General features: G+C 35.2%; 1 protein-coding gene across 1 annotated transcript in view; it reads right to left on the bottom strand.

The window, feature by feature from the left end:
* The window catches only part of Dbx (homeobox protein Dbx), a 40167-nt gene that overhangs the window by 10884 nt on the left and 4747 nt on the right, over nucleotides 1-24536 (bottom strand). Inside the window, exons 2-3 of the mRNA XM_018514341.1 lie at nucleotides 19713-19922; nucleotides 16469-16749 (exon numbers count right to left, since the gene is read on the bottom strand). Of these exons, the coding sequence (XP_018369843.1) occupies nucleotides 16469-16749; nucleotides 19713-19922 (491 nt within the window). The remainder of the gene's footprint in view (nucleotides 1-16468; nucleotides 16750-19712; nucleotides 19923-24536) is intronic.

Genomic DNA, 24536 nt, shown 5'->3' with positions numbered 1-24536 from the left:
GAATAACGCAGAAAGAGCAGAATGAAAAGAGAGAACAAGTCCAGGATGGTCCAGAATTCGCGGAGGAGAAAAAGAGAGGGATTATATTTCATACGAGGGCGACACACTGAATGATTTTTTTCTTGGCACGATCTTTATATGTACATAACGGAGCAAAATAAATCGTTTCTTAATTTTGCGTGTCTGAATATTAAGATTTTTTTTTTAATTACGCATTTCTATTTATCAAATGGTATGATCACGTCAGAAGTGTATTTATTACATTTTATTATATTTTACAAAGAAAATGATTACTTGTTGACTCATCATTAAGATAAAAATCCATAAAATCCACAGATCAAAGATTGTGATTATATATTTATCAATTTAACTCCCATTCGATCGTTTTTCGAGGGAAACAGAGACTATAAAAAAATCTCTGGATTTTCCCTTCACATCCGCGTTGATCCTCTGCGTGGAAAGGACGAGGTAAGAGAGGAGTGAGGGCCGAGAGGGTGGAATGGGAGGGTGTCGCTGCGAGGTGAGGTCAGCCAGATCGGAGGAGGGAGTGGGCACGGGAGGGATGGATCAAACGTAAAAAGTACGGCACAAAGCTGCCGGCGTGGCGCGATCCTGCGGGCGAAGGGCAGACGGCTGCCTGATGTATGGAAAGGAAGTCGCGCGATAATAGAGGGGAAAAAGGGCCTTTGCGGATTTATCGGCGCCGTGCCGCGCCACCCCGGTGACGATTTAATCGATTGTTTTTCTCGGAGCGGATAAAGGCGTAATTGCGAACACCGGCGGATCTCGTTTAATTCTTTGAAGCCCGGTGATATGAAAAATCACCTATACCACTATCCCTTTGCTCACCAATTAGCTCGCTATTCGATTATTTCACTCGAGTCTTAATAGCGGGATATTTATGCTACCTTATATATAACATGAATTCTCGCATCAACAAGGAAAATAAAATATATCCGTTTGTATAATACTTTTTATTTGCAATACAAACGATGTCTGTCTGTAACGCTGGTTATTAATTCTAGATAAATATAAAATCTGTTATTTAAGGAAAGAGATAATTCAGTACGCTGGAAATATCTTCATCGTGATTTTGCGAGAGTGAATTAAAGTTTTGGGATTAATGATTGTGTAAGATTGCGCGTTTGTGAGGATTTATTTGATTAAGAATTAAGATAAAGGAAAAAGGCACGAAGAACATAAATGTCTCTTAACAGCGGAATATCTTTAAATGTGAAAATTGTGTATTGCAAAATTTTCCGAAATCCTGATTGAAGCGAAAGAAATGGTACCTACTTGCCTCAGTATTGAGTGAATAATTATATAAAATAATAAAATTATATAAAAATTTTTAATTAAAAAAATTTCATTTGATATTTTATTTTAGGATATCTTTACGAAATTAATTACTAGTAATAAAAGCGGGCAGTTCGGCGTTATGCGCAGGGGTGCTCTTCAAATGTCTCCGTAAAAGAGTGCGGATATCAGTTAGGGTGGTACGAGATCGTAAAAGTAAAAAGAGCAGCGCAAGCTGCCGCGTCGCGATTCAGCCGGAGATGAGCTGGCAATTGCTGATGTAGAGTGAAAAACGTCATGTGTTCTCGCGTCTGAGATGTCGTATATGAAACCTCTTTTCCGAATCGACAAAATATCGTCGTCGTCAGACAAATGCCGTCCTAAGACCGCAATAATCTGAACAAAAAAGAAGTTAAAGCATTTCGCTGCAAGTGAAATTGAGACTAATGTGATTTGTGAAAAGACTATAAACATTTATTTACAATTATTGTCTGTATTTCTTTTCATTAGACTTTTGTACTTCGTTTTATAGGATTTTTCACGGAGTGCGACGCAAATTATTTCGCGCGTTGTCGTTGTAAGAATTTTCTCGACATAAAGTTCGTGATAAAGGCGTAATACGGTGAAGGTAAATTGTGTGTATCTTGAAACGAAATAAAAATTTCAAAAGTGAGTAAATTCATGTAGTTATTGAACAATGAAGTTGTAAATAATTTACTCATTTTTATAATTTTCATTTTGAAAACACAATCGACTTCCAATACTTCGATTCTGTAACTCTTAGGCTCGTTTTCACAATATATGGTTACCTAAAGATTAAAGATTACCAGCAGATTCATCAATGAAATTCATTCATAACCTTTAATCTTTAGATAACTATATATTGTGAAATCGGACCTTAACGACAGTTTGGTATCGTTACATTATTGTTGCGCAGCTTTTTTTTATTATATATACCTGTTGTATATGTCTACCCAGAGTTAGCAACTCATTTCTTGTAATGAAATTACAGTTAGAGTCACTTTTTTCAGTAAATATAATTTAACTTCGTTTCTTTTTTTCCATCTATAAGTCAGTTACATTTTTTGGCAACCAAGTTGATAGTTATTTTAAATGGATCTTATCGACATAGGCTGACCAAAATAAAACGAACAGTGATTATTCCTTGTGATTGAAATATATTTTTATCCTTGATTATTATATTCTGTAAATGTCTGCATTATATAAAAATTAAGCTAAGATTCTCTTAATATGAACGTTTTAATATTAATCCTGTAATTTTGATTACAAGTGTATATACATATATTACTTTATTATAAATAATATAGCGTATAATATCGAATGTTTAGTATAATAAATAAAATAATTTATTAATGTTAGAAATGTATAAGATTCTTGTATTTAAAATAGCAATGCAAAAAATAATAAAAAATTAACAGAAAAGTAACGATCCATTATTTTTTAAGTAACTGTAACGCGTTACTTTTTAGAATCGTAACTTGTAACAGTAACTAATTACTTTTTGAAAGAAAAAAAAGTTGTAATCAGCTACTTTTATAAAATAACTTTTCCAATTCTGTTTATACCTGATATTTACCTGTATTATATTTACACGTATAATGATACTGACACTATCGTTAAGAGTTACGGCATCAGGGTACAGGATAGATTTCGCGAGGAGAAAAGGAGAATCCCGCATTTATCGTTATACACCCACCCGGTTTTATGGATACGATTCCACGAGCATGGGCGAACGAGAGAGGCGAATACGTTTCGGAATCGATGTCAGTTCGCGATAAGAGGGTGGAGGGACGAGGAAGGTTCACAATCGGGATATACAATTTGCGAATTTACAATCCGTCTGCGTGCAGGTCGTATAACCGGGCTACAGCTGCGAGAGTGGATACGAGCCGGCACAAATCGGAAGTGATATTTCCGGGAGAAATGTCGCGAGAGCGAGAGCGAGAGGAATTCGTTGGGAACGCACCGACGTGGTGACGTCGCGCGTGCAACTCGCGTATCTAATTTTCCTGTTGCAAAATTGTTTCTAAATGTCGAAAAGAGTACGTTTTAATCCATTCGAGACCAATATCATTGAATTCATTTAAATCAGTCGGATTTCTTTCGGGAAATTAAAAACGAAACTCTCAATATCGAAATATTGAAGCGTTAAAAATCGCTTACATTAAGCGAACGAAAAGGTTTTCCGCATGTTAAGTTCAAAAGTTCAATCAATTAACGATATTTTATTCTTCATTAAATTCCGAGTTGATATTTATTTCAACAAAATTGTTATTTAATCGATATCTAGCGTTAAGATACATTTAGAGAAAAAAATAATTACATAATTTAACTATAATATAATTTATAGTCATTTTTTTTATGTTAACTACAATATATACTTTTGATAAAATTATAAATATATTAATTATTACTAACATTATAGCAATAAGACAACTATAAAAATGGAACTCCTAACCATATTTTTATAATTATTTTATCAAACATTTTCTTCTTATAATTAATGTAAAAATTCGCGAACGACAAAGTTGCCATAAAATTCAGCAAACTCGCTTCCAAACTTACCAAACTTTTTATAAGCGGCTTCAAAACAGTTCAGAATGTTAAAATTTATTTTCATTACAAATGTTTACAACTTACATTAAAAGCCCGTACATTTGTCTCTGCAGATAGCAAGACGTGGACGGGGACGAGGACGAAGCGCTCGCTACCGCCGTCAGAGTCATCGATGCCGCTCGATTCCGCGGCTCTCGAGTTCACCGTGAGTGATTAAAGTTGATTCTCAAAGGCGAGATCTATATGCATATACCGCGGTATTGTATATTCATGGTTTCTTAGCTCCCGCGTCCGCCTCCGGCGCGAGCGAGAACGAGGGGTGGCGGGGCAGCGACGCTCTCTCAAAGTAAAATCCATAATGCATGAAGGTCCACGGGCTAAGCCGAAGAGCTTAAAGCCGTAAGATATTGCGCGGCGTTATATTCATGTTATGCTCTGCGAGAGGCAGGCCTTTGTTTTTAATATCCGCGGCAGATTGTAGCCGGAGCGATTAGGGTAACGTCATAGCCGTCGTCCTTCGCTAGACTTTGATCCACCCGCGATCAAGATGAATGAGGTTCCACCAGACTGATGTACGAACGGTTTAAGGAACGACTTAAAAAAATGCTATTTTGATACGCAGATAACAGAAGAAAAGTCGAGCTGTATTATCACGCAGAGGAATAAATGTCAAGTTTGTAGACAGAGATAATCCAGCCAACGCGACAGGGAAGGATTCGTATCTTCCGAAACATCAGAAGAGTTCTTAGAAATAATTCTTAAATACTTTACTTTGCACGATATAAGTAATATATTATTTTTGTACTTGAATTCTTAGTTTATTTCAAAATTTTTTAGTTTCTCAAAATATCTGAAATATTCAAATTTAAGGGTTAATATAATATCATGTATTTACACACAATTATATTAATTTATAGTTTTTCTAATGTATATTTAAAATACATTATTTTTAATATGTATTTAAATTATATTCATCTTTAATTTTGTCTTTTATACGTTTATGTAAAGTTATATTATGGCATACCAAAGGTTTTTTTTACTTCACTTGCTATAATTTTCTTATTTATAATAATATACATATTTGCTTGTTATATTCCTTAATATCCAGCATTACGATTGAAAAAAATTTTTATAATAATGTGTTTATTTTTATGCAACATTTTTACAATATCTACTGATATGGTAGATGATAAAACGGTATAAAGTGGTAAAAAAGGGTTAATTTTACAAGAAGAAACTGATAATTTACTTTAGAAATTTTAATTTAGCACAAAGAATTTTGGTACAATAAGTAAAAGATTTCCTTTTTAATGCACTGATACGGCTACGTTACATCTATCCGCAAAAAGTTACATCGAAGAGCTTGAATAACCAAGAGCGACGCTATGAAGGGACGATCGTCGATCGTCTGTAAGTTCGCGTTATCGCATAGCCAGTGTGTGCCTTGTAAGTGGATATACGAAGAACAGAGGTTCTTCGCAACACGGATGTCAAACGTACATATCTGCCGTCTCGAGCTTCGACGTTTGTGCAAATATAGATCGGCTAGCTCTCCTCGGGTCAGCTCCCGCCGACGGTGAGCCGTGGCGACGATGGCGGCGGATTGCTCTCGTAAAAGCTTGCCAAGGCAAACTTGAATCAACGGCGGACCTAATGGCTACAAATTGATTTGACCGACGGAATCCGGGAAACTCGATATCCTCCTCTTGAAACGCCAAACCTAATGGCCGATCTATCTAACGTGTCAACTTCAGTGCCGTGGGAAAGGGCGATCTGTGAGATCGGCGTGGAAATTGAATTGAAGAGAGCGTTTATACACTTTCCACCTCCCGTCGTGATAATAATTAAACTGCTGCTCAAATTCATCGCGTTCGCAACTTCCCGATTTCGTTTCCCGATTTGAGTTGATTCGCTGCGAAAAAATTTTCTACGTCACTGAATGTAAATATTTAATCAGGATGATTATTGAAATTTTGTAAAAAAAATTCCCCTGAGAATTGTCCTATTTTATTCCAGGTAGTTTTGTTCAAAAATCCGGATTAGTACAACTTTGAAATAAATTGGAGTGCGAGCAAACTATATACTGAAAATTATTAGAATACAGGGAATCCATGAAATTATATCAATCATTTTCTACAATTGAATCGGTGAGAGTAGAAAAGAGAACGAGTCCAATTTTATTCAAAAATAAGTTTTTCTTCTTGTTAATCTTGAAATGAATAGGAACTCTTTCAGTACAAATAGGGCATTTAGCCTAGGCTTTTAAAGGCCTAAAGTAAATATTGAAAAGCAATGAGTGCAGAGAGAGTCTGTATTTAAAATTTAAGTTTTTTATTTCATAAACAGGTATTTCAGGAATGATTTTCCAAAAATATTATTGAACGTCATATTTAAATTCCTAAAAGTAATTTTGTTAGTTTTTTCATTGGAACTAAAACTAAACAATTTTTTGTAAAGGCCGCAACACAAACTTTTGCATAACGCATAACGCATAGTGCATAAGCGAATCAACTAATCAGAAGTTTTCCTTTCCTCTCGTTCCATGGAAAAGAAGAATTTCGATTCCATTATGCACTATGTATTATGCGTTATGCAAGAGTATGTGCTGCGGCCATTAGTATTGAAGAATTTGATAAATGTGACTCGTTCCCTTTCTGTACTCACCGATTCAATTAGAATCACGAAACTTATAGGATAATATTAGAAAGGCTTACTACAATATAATATCAGTGATATTATTCTATTTTGTCGAATGTTGTTTTCTACTTTCATCCTGATTTTTATTATAAAAACTCGCAAAATACACAACTCGCATAAAACGTACATGAAATACACGTGGAAGTGTAATACTTATTGTTAACTGATTGTTAACATTTTGCATTATGAAGAAAAAATAATCAGAAAAAAACAATGTTTTCAGAAAGAAAATTTAAATTTAAAAGTAAAATTTCCTTGAGTTTCGATAAAATTCCATGAAATTCTTTAAAATGCAGAATCTTTTGAAAAAAATCTAGATTTTCCGGATTTTTCTAGGTAGTAAACACAAAATAACATTATTTTACATATTTTGCATCTAATCTAGCAAACAAATTAAATATCCTTTTCACGCTTGAACTTTGTCTGCAATTTAGAATCATCTTCTACTTTACACACGAAGGAAAAAAGTTCCACAACACTGTCTGACACTCAAAAATCATGATATTTTTTTCGCTGTTATTAAAGGGCTGCCAGCAACATGAGAGGGTGGAGTCATTTTTCCCCTATTCTTTAATATAATTTGCGAATCTAAACGGGACATTCACCCTACGAGAAGACGAAGAAACGAAGAGATCGGATAAAGATCTCGTCGGGATTTAATTTAGTACTTGAGGATATCTCGGCGCAAATAGCGGCATTGTGCACCCCTCGATTAGATAGATACCTCCGAAGAAGGAGATCTAAACTTGCAAAGTTTAGGTAGATGGCAACTTCAAATAAGACATAGGCCGTTACTCATAGAACAGTATTATAGTGGTATCTTATATTTAAGACCATTTTAAGTACAGTCTTAAGATGTTATGAACCAATCAGAAGGCCGCATTAGCGACTTAAAACATTATTTAAAACAGTCTTAAAATAAGACCTATATAATATAAGATGGACTATGATTACCGTTTATAGTCCGTTCTTATTGCAAGACAGTTTTAAGTAATGTCTTAATTATAAGACAGTCTTAAGTATAAAAATCGAATATCAGCCACAGACAGAACTTAACACGACGGCGTTAATGATCTCTTCTTCAAGATTGGGATATCAAGATGAAATTCGTTAATTCCAATTTCCGCGAAATGTTACCACGTCAGTCGTATAATTCAGTCGTACAAGCGAGGGATGTAATATGACGTGGAAGCTTAAAGAACTCTGCAGCAGTTTTTGCCGTACACGAATAACGAGACGCCCGATTCGGGCGACGTCGGGCAAGTTCCGTGAAATCAGTGCAGGGCGCAACTAGGATCCGTGCTTTTATATCGCGAATTAAGCTCGCGGCGTGATTCTGACAGCTCTGGCAACTTGTAAGAAGAAGGGAAACCGCCGTCCCGTGCCCGTCGGTTCTGATTATTAAAAAGATAACAAGCCCCGGGGGCTCTCTTTAATTTTTCCGTCGTTTCCGCCGGTAGATCCGACATAACGGAGACGTCCCAAGCATAAAAGTGGCCGGCCTCCTCATAATTCCAGATAATTTAAGGTCGACGGCGTTGATGAGTTCTACCTACGGGCGACGCGAGAGCGATTCTGACAAGACGCTGCCGCCGCTGCTGTCTCAATATCTCCTAAGGCAGAAATTAAAAGCTACGTCTCTTAATTTTCCGGCATCGCGTAACGTTTCTTAATTTCTTAAAATCTACAAGCGCACTCGAGTTTGTTCTTAGTTGTTGATGTTTTCGTTATGAAATATTGTGAACTCTATTAGCTTATTTTTGTCCACTTAATTAAATGTTTAGGGAATTATACATATTGTTTTAAAGTAATTTTAAAATCTCGTAAAAAGCGAAATATGAAAAATTTAGCGCGGAGCAGATTAGGTTTAAAATTTTTACTCCCCCCCAGATGTAAAATCGTATTTAAATTTTACGGATCACGTACGAATTATATCTTATTCAGTGCTGTGATCTTGTCATATCATTGTTAAGAAATATTGTAGATATGGAAAAAAAAAGAGGGAAGATGAGAGAGAATAAAATATATGTTATTCTTACATGTAAAATATACAAAAAAATGTATGTAATATTAATCTTCTATGTATAAAACAAAAATGAGCCTTCGTGCGGCTTCTGAAAGCCGGGCTCCCGTGATAAATCAACATCTTCATCTCGTTAAAGGCGCTGAGAGGGATAAGGGTATAGGCATAGCCAAGAAAGGGGTTGGCTCTCGCTCACCATCACTAATTACTTTAGTTATCCCCCTTTAACCCTCGACGTTCCTCTTAAACCCACCCTCGTCATAAACTGTAGTGAAGCCTCGAACCTGTGTGAAACGGCACCTCGTCCCTCTCTCATCTATTCGTCCCCTCCAGCCTTCTCCTCTCCACCTGCTGTATCCTGCCATCCCTCAAAGTACCAGATTACCCTCGGAAAAGCTTTATTATTATCATCCACCCGTGGCACCGCAAGTCCTTAATTAAATTCGCGAAAAGATTCATGAGTCCGGCAGAGAATCCAAAACACAATATATATAATTCGAGTAATGTTTAAAACGTGTGTGTGTGTGTGTGTGTGTGTGTGTGTGTGTGTGTGTGTGTGTGTGTGTGTGTGTGTAACTCACATGTCTTTGAAAATGATAAAGTCATTAAATATGTTAGGATATATTTAAGAAAAGAATACCTACTTTGATAACAAGAACTATATAGTTGCCAGAAAACGAAGGAAAATTTGTTCAATTATAATTTTTTAACATAATTATTGAAAAGTTACAACTAATTTTAATAAAGATATTTATTCGTAATCCTTTTAAACCCTCAAAGCGTAATAAATAATCTGCGTGCAAAGAACGCGGCTACACGTTATGACGCGATAATGGGCAAACGGCGATAACAATACTACTTCGACACGCATCCGACACATCGATAGCTCGATAACTTAGATTGCAATACTGAGACGGAAGTTCCGATAGCGGTATTATCGCTCTCGCGCTCGGTACATTAAGGGAGACGTGAAATTCGGCATCTGCTACCAACACTTTGCCGCTATTAAGAGACATCGAGGAGCAGAGAGAAAGAGAGAGAGGGGAGGGGAGAGAGAGAGAGAGAGAGAGAGAGAGAGAGAGAGAGAAGGTGAAGAGGTAGAGCGAAGGGCAGAGAGAAAGAACTATCATTGGACAATAATCGCTTTTATGGGTGTTCGTGTGGCGAACCGTGATATTAGATAGCCGACCAACGAGTGCGCAGAATCACAGTTCTCAAATCGCAGGAACTCTCTTGGACCCGGAAACACCCTCTAATAAAGTTGGGAAAAGTTTCCCCCTCGCGTGCGCGCGCGCGCGATAAAAAGTAATGTTAGAGATATTGCGGGTGCGTTCAGTTGGAGTTCAATTGCTTTTAACGACGGGATCACGTTCGATATGTACTTACGAAGCTGAATCGCGTCGCGGCGCCGAAGTATCATTTCATTGGAATCGAGTAATCGAAATTGCCGTTTCGCTTGGTACACTTTTGACGAGATTATTTGTTTCGGAATCGAAGGACCGTAAACCCACTTTGCGATGCTTCGCGTTTGATATTTCATTAAAAAAAAATAAAATTTTTCGAAATTAATTATCCTGTGTCGCAATTTTGAAATGTTAAATATTGTATTATTGTAATAATAGAAAATCTTTCAAAATTTCCAGTTGTGCTATCTTCGATCGGATGAATGATTGATTACATTTTTAAACCAATTAACTACGCATTTTCACAGTAACTTATTTATATTTTTAATTTTTGACGCTCTCCAAATTAGAATTATTAGTAATTAGTAATTAGTATCGTTAATATGAGTTAAATATGTTAAACACCACTGAAAATAATTATACATAAACCCTGCATACAGCACAGAAACTTGTAGCAACATTGCTGTGACGTTTGCAATGTTCTTGCATTGTTGGAACATTGCAATGTTGCTACAATATTGCTGAAAGTTTGTGCTGTACAGAAAGGTCGAAACATTTACAATGTTACAATATTACGATTAAAATAGGACCGGTTTATGTACATCAACTAAGTAAGTAAGAGAAGCGCTAATTACAGTCAAAGTTAAATGTGAGAATAATACATCTATATGTATTTACTTTCGAATTTGCAACACAATTAAACTGAAATAATAACACCCCTTCCAAATTAAATTAGATCATCGATTTGATGTTACTAGCAACAATTTGTGTATTTATATAAATTACATTAATTTTTACAAACATTGTACTTAAATCTTTGGCTTTCGTGCTCCTTTATTTATTTATTTAAACTTTATTACATTTTATGGAGTGTTAGAAAAAGACGAAGAAAGGAAAATATTACTTATATGTACTATAAGCATTCTTAAATAAAAAAAAAAATGTTCGGTGATACCTCGAGTTTTTACAACATACAGAACGTCTGAAATATCAACGATCAACCCTCAGAAACGTATCAATGTTTAATTATAGATTTAAGAATCCGGTGCGACAATTCACCATGTTTGCGATGTTTCACTCGGTAAGTTTATTCGTCGCGAATACCCGCTGGATTCTTATCACGTTGTTCGCGATCGTTCAACGACAGCGGGAGGAGAGCGCGGCCGGAAGAAGGGCGCAAAATCAGCTTTTGTATGCGGATTGCAGAACCGCAAGAAACGTCAATTCACTCTTCTTGGCTCTCTCTCCCGTGTACGAACGCGCCTGGTCTCCATGTGTATGTATGCGCGCTTGATCCTTAGATTTTCTCGTAAAACCAGCGACAGAGTGAGCCTCGACCAATGGCGGTGGAAGCATGGCGCTCGAGGTGTGAATTATACATGAGGATATATCCCTACACAGTCCTCTCCGCCGTGTATCCCTTCCTTGCGCACCCCGCGCGCCCCGTTGTCTTTCTTGCTCTCGCGTATATATTCACCGCGACCACCATTCATCCGACCAGGAACCGCTTCTTGTTTGCCCGATCTTCTCACGCCCGCCAGTAATATCTCGATCTCAAAACGATAATTATATCTCGAATTTAAAAAATAGATTTTAATCTGAATAACAAATCGGTTTATGTGTAAAATTGTTATCTACATTTTCTATAAACGAAACTCACTTTAGATGATACCATTTATTTGCTGCAACATTTTAAAAAACTGTCATTTTCAAATGTTTGTGAAAAAAGAGCGGAATATATAAGAGAGAAAGAACATACTTTTGTTTCTTTATAATCAATTATTATATCGAAATTGCATGATAAAATTAATATTCCAAAATATTGATGATAAAACATTTGTTTATTTTTTGAAAAATTTCGTTTTTTAGGTTGTGTCGTTGTAACAAATGAGTAATTTATAATTATGATAGATGTATAATCTACAATTTCTATCGGGATTCACACACACAAAATAAAATTCTATTTAATTTCATGTGCTGTATAATTGAAGAAAAATATTTGAAAAAACAGAATACGCGAGCGTGTATAAAATATACATTAAAATATTACACATATACGTATCAAAACATACGACCATGTAGGTAAAATTATAAATAAAATCTGAAACGAAATCTGATCTGTGTCCCGAAATCTGACACGAATTATATAGCGTCTAAAATGAATTCACAAAGCAGATGGTGTTCATTAAAATTATAATAGTTTTATCTTACATAATGTTTAAAAGTTCACTGATCATGAGCACAATATTGAAGAATTCACTGATCACCATCAATTCAACTAAAGATCGCTTATTATTTCAATCTTGTCACATCAATAATATTTTAATCTCACAAAAAACGATAATTACATAATATTTAAACACTAAATCCATTTATTCGTGAGATTATCATTCGGATTTTATTAAAAATATTATTAGGAAAAACTCCGAAAAACCACGAATAATATCTCTTTTAATATATAATAGTCTTTTAATCTTTAATAATATTTCTGATATTTCTTTTATGATAATTATTTTTCTCTATTTGCTTTTTAAACAGCCGGATATTATTTCTCGTTTACACAATAGAATGAGAGGAGATACATAATTTATAAGATTCATTTTAAAAGCAATTGTATTGTAGTTCAAAAAATAATCCTCATAATTAAATCACTGATTTATTATTTTCATTCCTATCCTTGATCTTATTCTTTCAGTATATCTAATCCTTCAACTGTCTTTAGTACAAAATCTTTTCTTCTTTTTGATCAAGAACGCCAATGATACAAAATGACAATTAAAAAATTATCCTCTCAAATCACTGATTATATTTTTATTCTCATCCTTAATCTTATATATTTTTTCAGCACATATAATCCTTCATTGTCTTTTACGAAATCTTTTCTTCTCTTCGACCAAGAAAGCCAATTACAATCTGAGACTCAAGCAACGATCTGTTTCTCCGCATAATACATGTTACAGAGTAAACTTAATTATCTGGATGGAGCTGCGCACCTTCAAGTATCGACTTGCAGGCGTGCGTTTTACATGTACGTGCATCGCGGGTAGATCACGGGCGGTATCGACGTATCGCGTTGACGTACACGAAGAAAGAGCGAGGGTGGCTGTGTGCAACAGAGGAAGGGAGTGAAGCACATAATATCCCCACGGCACGGGCCGTACGGGGTTAATCGGGCGATGCCAGTTCATTAGTTGCACACGTAGGTGTATGCAACGTATAGCGCGCGCTGCTACATGTGAGACCGCTCGGTGTGACGCTAATGGAACTAAACGATATCCGGAAATGGCGCGCCATGTGAGTTAGTTTCATTCGATTTCATGAGCACAGCTTGGTCGTTTTCAGCGTACGCGCGAATGTCCACGATCCGCTGACAGTCAAACGCGGCCATCGAGCTTTTTATTCCAATTCCGTGCGTCGCCCAAATCGTCCGTATTTAAATAAACGAATGAGCGAGCCGTTTATTGACAGAGCAAGCTCTCGAATGGTAGTAGGGAGCAATAGCAGATGTCAAATATCCTTATGTAAAACTTACATACACAATTATAGAAAATGTTTTGATGTGAAGTAGAACGTTTAATCAAATAAAATATATCTAATAAGAATAAAAAATAGTATTTAACAAACTTCATTCTCTGTCTAATGCGACCATAATTATCATTTTCCAATAGTAATGCTGTAAATATAATTAATTTTAATCGAGTCCAGTAAATTCAGTAAATTTTTTCTCAATTACGTTGTGAAAAATTGTTTACAATAAATATTTTTCACAACCTTATATAATTTTAAGTTACATATTCCTTTGAACTTTAAAATGAAAAAAAATTGATCAATCACATTAAACTTTAAGCAAAGATATATTACTTCAGAATACACGGGACTCGCAAATACTAGTAAAGGAAATTTCGGAGCGATTAGGGTTAATGCTAAATGCATTTAATGCTGCTTTAAATATTCATCAAACATCTCATGAGTGAACCAGACACATTTAGCAGCGAAAGACGCAAACAACATTGTGTTCGTCTCCTCCGACGGCTCTTTCACGCGATTAGAATAATTAATCGCGAAGCTAATTACGCGAAGTTAATTACGCGAAGCGGCGAGGCGTATTATTATTATACCGAGATTTAATGGGCTACGACTGCCTGATCGTTCTTGAAATCGGTGTACCTGGTCGCGCAATTAGGCGAGCCTGGCATATCGCCTGGCACACGTTGCACGTGGCCTCGCTCGTACGGTACTCGAGCGATAGGCGATTTTGCATCCGACAAAACCGAGCATTAGTCTCTATCAACCTGTCCCGAATGGAGCTGTGAGAGAATCGGCGGCGGCGGCGCCGGCGTTTCTCCGCAACGGAACTGAATTCACTCGACGCAGGCATTCGTGCCGAGGGACTCGTACTTCGTTAGAGCGACAATTAGTGCCCTAATAACGTCATTAAGCACAATATATATATATTCACCACGTACCACCTTCCCGCGTCTTGCACGCGCTTAACTGCCCGATTATGCTGGCCCGTTATCGGTGTGATTATCTCTCACGGTGGGAGTCATCCCGGGAATCACTATTCCTTTCAAGAGACTTCCTCGCCTCGATCTAATTATCCGGAAGTCGCGTCAAATCTATATAATCAGACTTGAAACTCAACTTGCGAAGAAAGTGATTGTGAAAATTATGACAATGCGAATGAGCAAATTAAAATTAATGCAATTGTACGACAAAAAAGTTTGGCCACAATTTTGTGTTCAAATCGTTAGTCACGTATATTGACATACAAAATTCTAGAGTATTAATTATATCTTATTAAATACCAAAAATAATAATCAACATTTATAAAATCACTTTTAGTCACTTCGATACAAACTTTAAGGTGCTTTAGGAACGTATCAATGATCTTTCCATGGATAAATTCAAGCAATCAAGAACAGTCTTTAGTTTATCAATTGATGAAAATCTTTTGATGTAGAGTCTTTTGGAAATTTAATAAGATGTAGCATTCTAGAGTTTTTAAATCTCGACTACAACGGATCATTTGGATCTGAAGAGAAAATTTTAGATGATTGGTACAATCTGTATTATTAGTACTATATGTTCTTTCAATCGCTACAAGGCAAAGATTTACTTGCACTTTGTACTTCAAATCCTTACAAAAATCCAATGTTGTACTTGTAGTACTCCAAATAAATATTCAATTACTGTCTTTCGGTAATAAATTAGCTACACTGAAAAAAAATTTCTAAGTATTTTGTTTCTCGAATAGTTCCAAATACATATTCCTTTACTGCAAGTAAATATTTATTTAAATCTATTCAACAAATAAATTACTTAAAGTCATAACATTTTTGTTCAGTATAATGTTAAATTAGCTATTGTTAGATCTATAAGGGAACGGGACGCTTTAGAACTGGGTGTAGTTTTCATAGCTGTTAAGAGGATTAAATATGTTACCATCCAGACAATAAGCTAACGTTTGTTATTATTTTCATGTCAAAATGACATCTGTAATGTCGAATCACTTTGACATAAAATGATAACAAATAACGGCAGCTGTCTGGGTGATGATTTGATAAACACAAAAGCTTGTGAATAAATTTTGTCGTATTTACCAATTCTATAAATAATTAAGTAAATCATTGGTATTCCTACATCAAATTCCTCGAAGAGTATTGGAAGCGATATAATTTAATTTAGAACTGACCGCGCAAAGAATAAAGCACAAAATAATTAGCATATAAAAATCACGATGTCGCAAGAGAGAAAGGAACTAATAAATAAACTTATTAACACGGCAGTCTGTTGACCAATAATAATAAAATCATGTTATTTTTGTTAGCGCTAACGAATTTCCTGGTTTAATTACGGTTTAGATTAGCACGTTTGCGCGGATTAGCTTGAACTACTATTGCGCCGAGGAGATCATTAAGCACGGGATTAAACACCGTGTGCCGTCTCTAATGCTCACGGCGCAGCCTCTCGATTGTAATACAACGCGAGCACATCCGCCTATCATCGCGTATGCAAATCTGCCTGCATATGACATGCCTGATGCGATTATCGAGAGCGAGGATTCTGGATCACAAGGAATCGAATTATGCGCTTCGATGCGCGCTATAATTGATATGCAATTGATTTGCGCGCACGGAAAACCGCGTCGGCGCGAGAAGAAGGTAAATAATTACGTCTCGCTGCAATTGTAAATCTATCGAAATTGCGAACGTAAAAATGTACAAATTAAATCGTGATTAAATCGGTTTTGCGATTAAATTGCTGATACTGAAATACTGCAAATACAGATAATCGAGCAAGTCGGGCAGTGCAGTGCCGCGATAATATATTTCAATTATTATTCCCGAGTATTCGAATGTCGAAATTATACTCGACAAATGTTGAAAATTTTTCGTCTCTCGAGTTGTCCAATATATATATATATAAAAGGAATTTTTTCAGACCACAGTTATGCGATACATCCGCTTACCTGTGAGTCCTTGAGACCCAGTTTTTCAGCGAGCTTCTTGCGATCCGGCTTGCTGATGTACTTTTGTATCTGGAACCTTTTCTCGAGTCCGCGTCGCTGAAGATCCGAGAAAACGGCTCTCCTCATCATCCCCCGGCGTGGCTTTCCGCGCGCATTCGTCGCCCATGGAAAGACCAAGCCAGTCCCGGAAAAATCGCCGATGCTGCCCTGGATGGTCCCCGGAAACACGGCGCCTCCACCGGGCGTGCCAGGATGATGACTTCCAGTCCCGGAACTAGCAACTGTTAACAAGAAGCATAACGTGTTCATGTAAACATTTAGAAAATTTATTATAGCATTACATTCAATGTTACTTGTATATTTTGTGAAATTGATCGTTTATAGAAGAAAAAGTGGCGATATCGATAAAGAAAATTTATATACGTTATGGCAAAGCATATATATGTATGATGAAGCTACATTCGATGTAGTTCAATAAAAAAATTCTAAGAAAAGATCATTTTTCTTTATAGTGTTTTTATGCTACGATCTCTTAATTTTTAGAAGTCTTGCATTACAATTTAAAAAATTGTTTAACATGTTAAAACAAAAATGTAAAAATACTAGATTTTATATTGTTTATTGTGTATTATTGACACACTTTCGTCTTTTTTTATTGTAAGAATTTCTTTGAGGAGATTAAGGTTAGTAAAATTTTCATCATCACAAATATTAAATAAATTTATTATAGAAAAAATGTAAATTCAACAATTACGAACTGTCAAATATTATATATCGTATTTGATAATTTTAATATTAAATATATATTTAGCATTTTGAAAAAAATTATTATTATATTATAAAATTTTGCAAAAATCCGCATTTTTCCCGTCATTTTGAGCTTATCAATTCGAATTATTATTTTGAATTATTTTTTTGAGATTTTATTTGTATTTAGCGATTCGAAAAACGTTTTTGAATAAAAAATTTAGAAATGTTTAATAAATTGTTCATTATCCTCAATTAATTATAGATGTACTGTTTTCGATTCAATGATTCAATTTAAATTTAAAATGCAATATATTCAATGGCTTCTATCATAAAAATCTCATTAATCTTAATTTTTGTAACAAATTCCTTTCAAAGATAAAAAATTTTAATACCTAATATGCTTTATTTTAAATAGAATAAAAATAAAAATTTTTGAATATGCCGTAGCCGTAAATGGCAAAAACATTTAAAAAGCCTTATAATTAGTATTAAATTTGAAAACATTTTTTTGAAATAATAAATATTTTGAAGATCAGATTTACATTGAATGTAAATCTTTGATTTACATAAAAAATTACGGGTTACTATAAGTAAATTTCCTTGGATTAACAAAAAATTAATCTGTGCAATTAAAAGAAAATAAGAAGAAAACAAATGCTATCGTGTTGACGAAGAAATCTATCCAACATTTCCAAATTTTGGAGAAGACATTTAAAAAACGTTAAAATATTCCACAAAACAAAAATAAAGTTTCTCTCTTTATTTCGCTTCTCCTATAAAGAGTTTTTCGCTCTACTGAAAACTTTGGAAATCTGTTAAGGCGTGAAGAAATATCTAGCAAGAAAATGTACCAATAAATATGAGAAGCGTGAAACGTGCGTGGAAAAAAAATCATTCAAACATCGCGTTACTGCGCACGGGGCAGAGCGCTTGATTCGCTCGATAGCGATTGTATCAAAGTCATCTAATAACAGATCGGGCAATTGAATCTCCAGATCGTGTCTGCGCGATATTGCCAAGCTGAGCATGATGGTATTATCTGCACCGATGATATTTGCACGCACTTGTTGCATGCGTGCATTTTGCCTTGTGGCGGAGCATGTACATAATATGGTAGTGCTTTCACTGCACTTCATATGCACTCCATGTCCCATACGAGCCTACCTATAACAAGATATTCGATAAACCCGGTGTGTGTGCGCGGCCCCCGCGCACGTGGCCGCGCGCGCGCTCGTTGCCTGGCGCCATATGCGGAAGTTTCGGTTTTAAACGTTCCTCGGGCCCGTGTTTCCGCCTCTCTCGTCCATCCGCGTTTGTTGTTTATTAACTGCACGTGAAGTATCGCGACTACAAAATAATGAATACGCGATACTTGCGAATATCAATATATACGATAAATATAATATTTATATATCTGCACTGAAAAAAAAGTCTTGTTGCGTTAAATGAAATTCTGGTAAATTCAACCGGGAAGGTAACAAATTAGACTGTAAAAAAAACAAATTAGACTGTATTTATAATTAAAGCTATTAAACATTTTAATCGAGATAACGGAAATTCAATTCGAATAATCAGAAATTGGATTCATATGATTAGAATTAGTTTTGTTTGTACTTCTTGGTACAATTAGAACATTTTTCTCAGTATATGTGTGTATGTGTGTGTATTAATGTGAAAATATCATAATTATTAAAAAATGGATAGATACGATGACAATAAATCGAGATTTAGATTGCTGAATGCATTATTAAAGTAATCGAGTTAGTATTAAAAACGTGAACGAATAAAATGTTTGCAATTTGACGAAAATAAATGAAAGCAATTTTACGCTTTCATCTGCAGTTACAGTTAATGCTGAATTAACCCTTTCACGACCAGCAAAATATACATGTCGACATATCTGAAAAATCTCTGGTAAATATCGAATCATTAAAGCTAAATAGAGCTTATTTTAAAAGAAATTGTTTTAAACATTAACCAAAAAGTATTATAGTAAATACTATTGTAAAATTTTAAAAGGTATTTGTATAAACAAAACAAAGTTTTGTGGATTTACAAAAAAGAATGTAACAGATGCGCAACGTTATCTTTGGCGATTATTCAAACATGATTCTGAAAATATAAATTTCTGACGATATTTAAACTATATATATAAAGAAAGAGATAAATAGAACTCTCTCTCAATAATAGAGAAATATAACAGTATTATTGATTACAGAAACTTATTTTGTAGTTATTAATATACATATTTTTATTTCTTCTCATTCTGTTTTATTTAAATTAAATTTATATTCTTTATCCTGACAGTGTCTCAGTATAATTTTATTAAAATTCGAAGATACTTTAATTTTTGCATTCAAACGTTCTAAAAATTTGTTAAATATAATTAAATTAGATATGTACACATATTTTCTTAAGAAAAGTTGGAAAGGGGATAAACTGAATTTGTGTTGTTTCGTGTTGCCACGGTAATTCTCAAATCATACAAGTTTACCTGTCAAATATGGACCCCTGTAAAACAGTTGTTGCAGCGTGTGATGAGCGTTCGGTGGTAAATGCCGTTGAGGAGGTTGATGACTCGGTCTGTGATAAGGATGATAAGCCGCTGGCCTTGCAATCGGCTTGGCGATATTGTAACCAGCTGAATTTTGCAAATTTTGCAAGAAGGCGGGTATCGCTTCCGGCGGAAGCCCTTGAAAATTATCTGCACAGATAAAATATTCCAGCTTCAAAATATAATAAAACCCATTTCGTGCGGAAAGTTACATTTTTAGATACTCCAACAAAATTCTTTCGTTCTTTTCATATAGGATTCTTTCTCTTATTTGTATTATTTACTTATCAGTCGATGTTCCACTTATTATTAATCCAATAAATATACAACGCGACTTCATCAATTGTAAAAATATTCATACTAACTGACGCCAGGATCGGGCGAATGTTTTTCGCGAAAATCTCGTTGCTTCCAGATATAGAGACGTAAACCGCCGAGCGATTAAATATGGAACGCGCCCCGGCTGTGTTTCACGGTGAAATGTGCCCGAGGTGGCGGATTTACGTGCGAGCGAATACCTAAGTCGCCGTATTCCTTCGTGTTGCATAATTCGGGCCGACACCCCCGAGACTAAAACCCTCCTTAACTGCTCCAGGCAGAGCCCGATCTCTTGTCGGCGCACGCTTCAACACCTCCAGCCGGGGTAAATAGTCAGACATTCGTGCGACCGACTACCTCAAAGATTCTTATATAATACATCGTCAAATTTATGTCTACTACAGTCTATTGTATCATATTTTATATCTATTACTCTGTTAACATGTAGTCTTTTTCATAGTGAGACCGAAACACGTTATATTTTTAATCAATTATAGAATATTATACTATACATACTTTCTTTTGAATTTTCATGTTTTAAAATACTTCTTTACATTTGACTCTTATGTGCCCTTTATTCTCTCGTTATTGTTTTTTAAATTAAGAGTCCTTCGTTCTTGTAATAACTTTTTCATAGTGCTTTGCAATAAACTAAATTGAATTAAATTAAATTAAATTAAATTAAATTAAAATACAATGCTTTCGTGTAAACGTATCATTCGCGTATTATGCACGTTACGTTCTTTTACATGCAATTTTGCCGAGAGAGAATTCATATTTTTATAACGAAAATGATAGAAGGAAGCTTTGTTGCATTGTTAAATGTGATTATAAGATTCTTATTAATATTTATGTCTCTACTTTTAGAAATATACATATTTCTATAGTACTGTATGAAATCGTTACTGCTGGGATTGTTTTCTGAGATAACTTTCATTTAATCTATAATATAGTCGGTACGGATGTTATATAACTTATTTTGATTGTATCATATTACTAGATAGTAAAGTTGAAAAGAATTTTATGTTTGCTTGTCTAAAGGAAATAATAATTCTGTTCGAAAATAAAAATTTGAATTAATCTTCAGTCTCTGAATAGTAAAATTTTTTCTTCATTTAATTTCAAGCCAAGATTATTTCGGAAAAATATTAATTTCAATAACATATTTAATGTTAAGAAAAAGTTTGATAACTATCTATTATTTTCGCTGAGAAACTGACACAGAAAAAAAACTTAAAAATTATAAAAATATATAAAATAAAATAATAATTTTATTGTATTATAATTGTTAATATATTAACTTAATAATTTTAGAAATTTTCTCTTCTTTTTTGTTTTTCTCGTCGATAATATTTCTTTTTCTTTATGTGTATATATATTTACCAATGTAGATTAATTTTAATCTCGTTTTAATTTACTCGATCTCTATCTTTTTCTCATTTTTATAGAACTGAAAAAAAAGAAGATAAAAAATAAGTCAAACCGATATTAAAGTTAACCTATTTGGTCGAAATATAGACGTAGGTATAATTTAACAAAATCTCCCAGTTAAATATAAGTATTCGTCGTGCAAAGATACCTTCATATATCCTCAGCAAAGCAATTCATTGACAATACGAAAGTTAACTAGTTCTTTGACGCGTACTATCTCGAAAAGAAGAATATAAACATGAAAGAAAAATTGGCTCTCCAGCTCTGCTCCCCGATGAGATTTCACCCTCCATCAGGGCAAATTCGTCTACCTATCCACATTAATAATGCGTCTAAGAGGGCCAGTAACCTCGACTGTGCGATTTCCAACATATTTTTTTACAACCCCGCCACGCCCAAAGAAGGGGAGGAAGAGAGAGAGAGAGAGAGAGAGAGAGAACGGTTTCGCTAAAAAAGTGACGTGTTTGAAAATAATAAAATAATAGAGACTCTCTAGGCCAAAGTGGAAAGAAGGAGAAAGAGGAAGAAAGAGAGGGAGAAAAGGAGAGAAAAAGGCCAGTGAGAAAGGAAGTGAGAAAGAGAGAGAACTCGCCTTGCGTTCGCAACCAGACAATGCCCTGACAATGGCCCATACACGGCGTCCCATTGTGTCATCGCGCTGTACCCCATAAAATACTCATCGCCTTTTATCGTTGTTTTCGTAGCCGGCCAATGAGAGAAGCGCTTCTGCTTAGCCGCGACGACGGTCTAATAACCGGGCTTAGCCTCCAACGGAAACACTGAATGGGAATAGTTTTTTAAGTCGCCCCACCTACCCTACATGACAGTCTCTTGGTCCCTTCGGTCTCCCTCTCCCATTTCGTAGCTCTTACGCCACTACCACCCTTTCTCTCTCTCTCTCTCTCTCTCTCTCTCTCTCTCTCTCTCTCTCGCGTCACATGAGATTGAACCTCCTGTCTGCGGTCTCGAGAAATTTTGGGACGGCCCTCGCGTGTTGTTACAGTTGTGGGCCCTCCCCTCGCCCTCGTCCTTTTTTTTGTGTGTCAGGCTTAAGCAGCCCCCTCACGGGCCTTAGGTTACGAGGTTTACAACATATATCGCTGGTTATTCTTTCGGATTACGGTCAGAGATGCATTATTAACTAGATACCGCGCGCGCTGCAGGTCCCCGCTTCGTAAATAGGGGGGAACTGCTCGTTTATGGAGCAGCACATACGATGGTGCCCCGTTCCTCCGCGGAGAAGCGCGTGTTTGTCTTAGAATAGGCTTGGCGAACCGATTTTTCACGAGGATCTGAACGTTCTCGAATCCTGAACGGTTGATCGACCGTGAAGGGAATAATGTAGACCTTCTCATTCATGATATTAAGTTTTATTATTTTTGAATATGAGCACAATGCGCTTCCACTTTTGACACTTGATTAATTTTCAATTTGTTAACTCTACTCTTTCTCTGAACCTTTGAATAAAAAAATCGGTTTTGACTTTACAATTTTTGTCCATGAACCATTTCCTTTTCTATTACTTCAATGAGAAAAATGTCTGGTTGAAAATGAACAAACCAATAGATTCTGATTATATCAAGTAAAATTTTCAATTATCTCTATAATTCTAATTGAAAATTCTAATTCGTTCGTTTTCAACTAGAATTCCAATTAATCCAATCAGACATTTTTCTCAGTATTGAACTTTTTGGAGGAAAGTTTTTTTGTTTAAATTATTTTATTTTAAATTTATATCAGTTTATGTTCAGTTAGATGTCACTTTTGTACTCCTTTTTGCATTTTGTCCGTTTTTTTCATCCTATTTTAATTATTTAATTTATTTTTCTTTACGACTGAGAATGACTAACAATGAGTTAACTAACGTTCCGGGATTCATTTTATGAATTTATGTAAGTAATGTTAATCTTTCACCTACTATTTTGTTCATTCAACTTTTCTTTGTTCCGTCTATTGAATAACGCAGAATTGATGTAACATAATTTAATAATACGCTTATCTTCTCTGATTGTCAGTCTAATTTTCATGAGTCTTACATCTAATATGAACACACATCCCGATTAATTCCCACATTTACAATGACGTTTATGACACTGACATGTATCTAAAAATTCATGCATTTTTAAATTAAACAGCTACAATACGCATTATATGTCATTTCTTCAATCTCTGTAATCTCATTTTACGATAACACAACACGATGACGCAAATAATAAATTTCGGTCTTTTTCTTCTTTCGTTACAAACAAAAAATATTACTTAATCATGACCACACGTATAAAGCACTTGATTTAGGGATCTATTCTATAATTTCGAAAATGCTATTCTCTTAATGACTGTAACTGTAGTGTTACAGTGTCATTGCGCAGGATTTGTGCATGAGATGAAAAAAGCCGCGCAACGATACTGTAACGCTATAATTACAGTCGTTAAGAGTTGCAGAATAGGATCCTTAGTCTATTCCCTCAAAAGAGCGGTAATAAAAAGTAAAGGAGGACTAACAAAATATCAAAACTGTTATAAAAATAAATATTATTTTTCAATAACACTGTTTTTTAATTTAATTTTCGTTAGATATAAACCGTTCACGTTAACTTTTGAGGGTGCTTCATACTTACGACCAAAGCCGTATTTAATAAAAGGTGACAACGTGAACGTATCTTGTCGATGATTTTATGTCAACATTTTATCGATTTTCGTTAAACATAACTTGACAGGTAAATATTTATCACGTCCGACTTAGTATTCTGAATCGGAATCATCTACGGTCAATATTTCCTCCTTCGAATTGTCCTTCTTTTAACTCTCTTATTAACCAACGAATAAAATGCGACGTTTTTCCACGGGAGATATGCGTATTAGAACCAGGTCCGTCGTGTTCGACACACAGTCGATATCGAAAAATATCAATAATCGTTGTGATACGCAACAAAAAACATGGGCCGCGAGTGGCGGCTCTCGCGTGGGAACGCGCGGGGGTGGACGCGATGAGGGAGAGGGGGAGGGGGAGGGGAG

The sequence above is a fragment of the Trachymyrmex cornetzi genome, unplaced genomic scaffold, assembly GCF_001594075.2.
Source record: "Trachymyrmex cornetzi isolate Tcor2-1 unplaced genomic scaffold, Tcor1.1 scaffold5, whole genome shotgun sequence".
Classification (NCBI taxonomy): Eukaryota; Metazoa; Arthropoda; class Insecta; order Hymenoptera; family Formicidae; genus Trachymyrmex; species Trachymyrmex cornetzi.
Note: the sequence above shows the minus strand (reverse complement) of the source record. Positions and strands in the feature narration are given on the sequence as shown.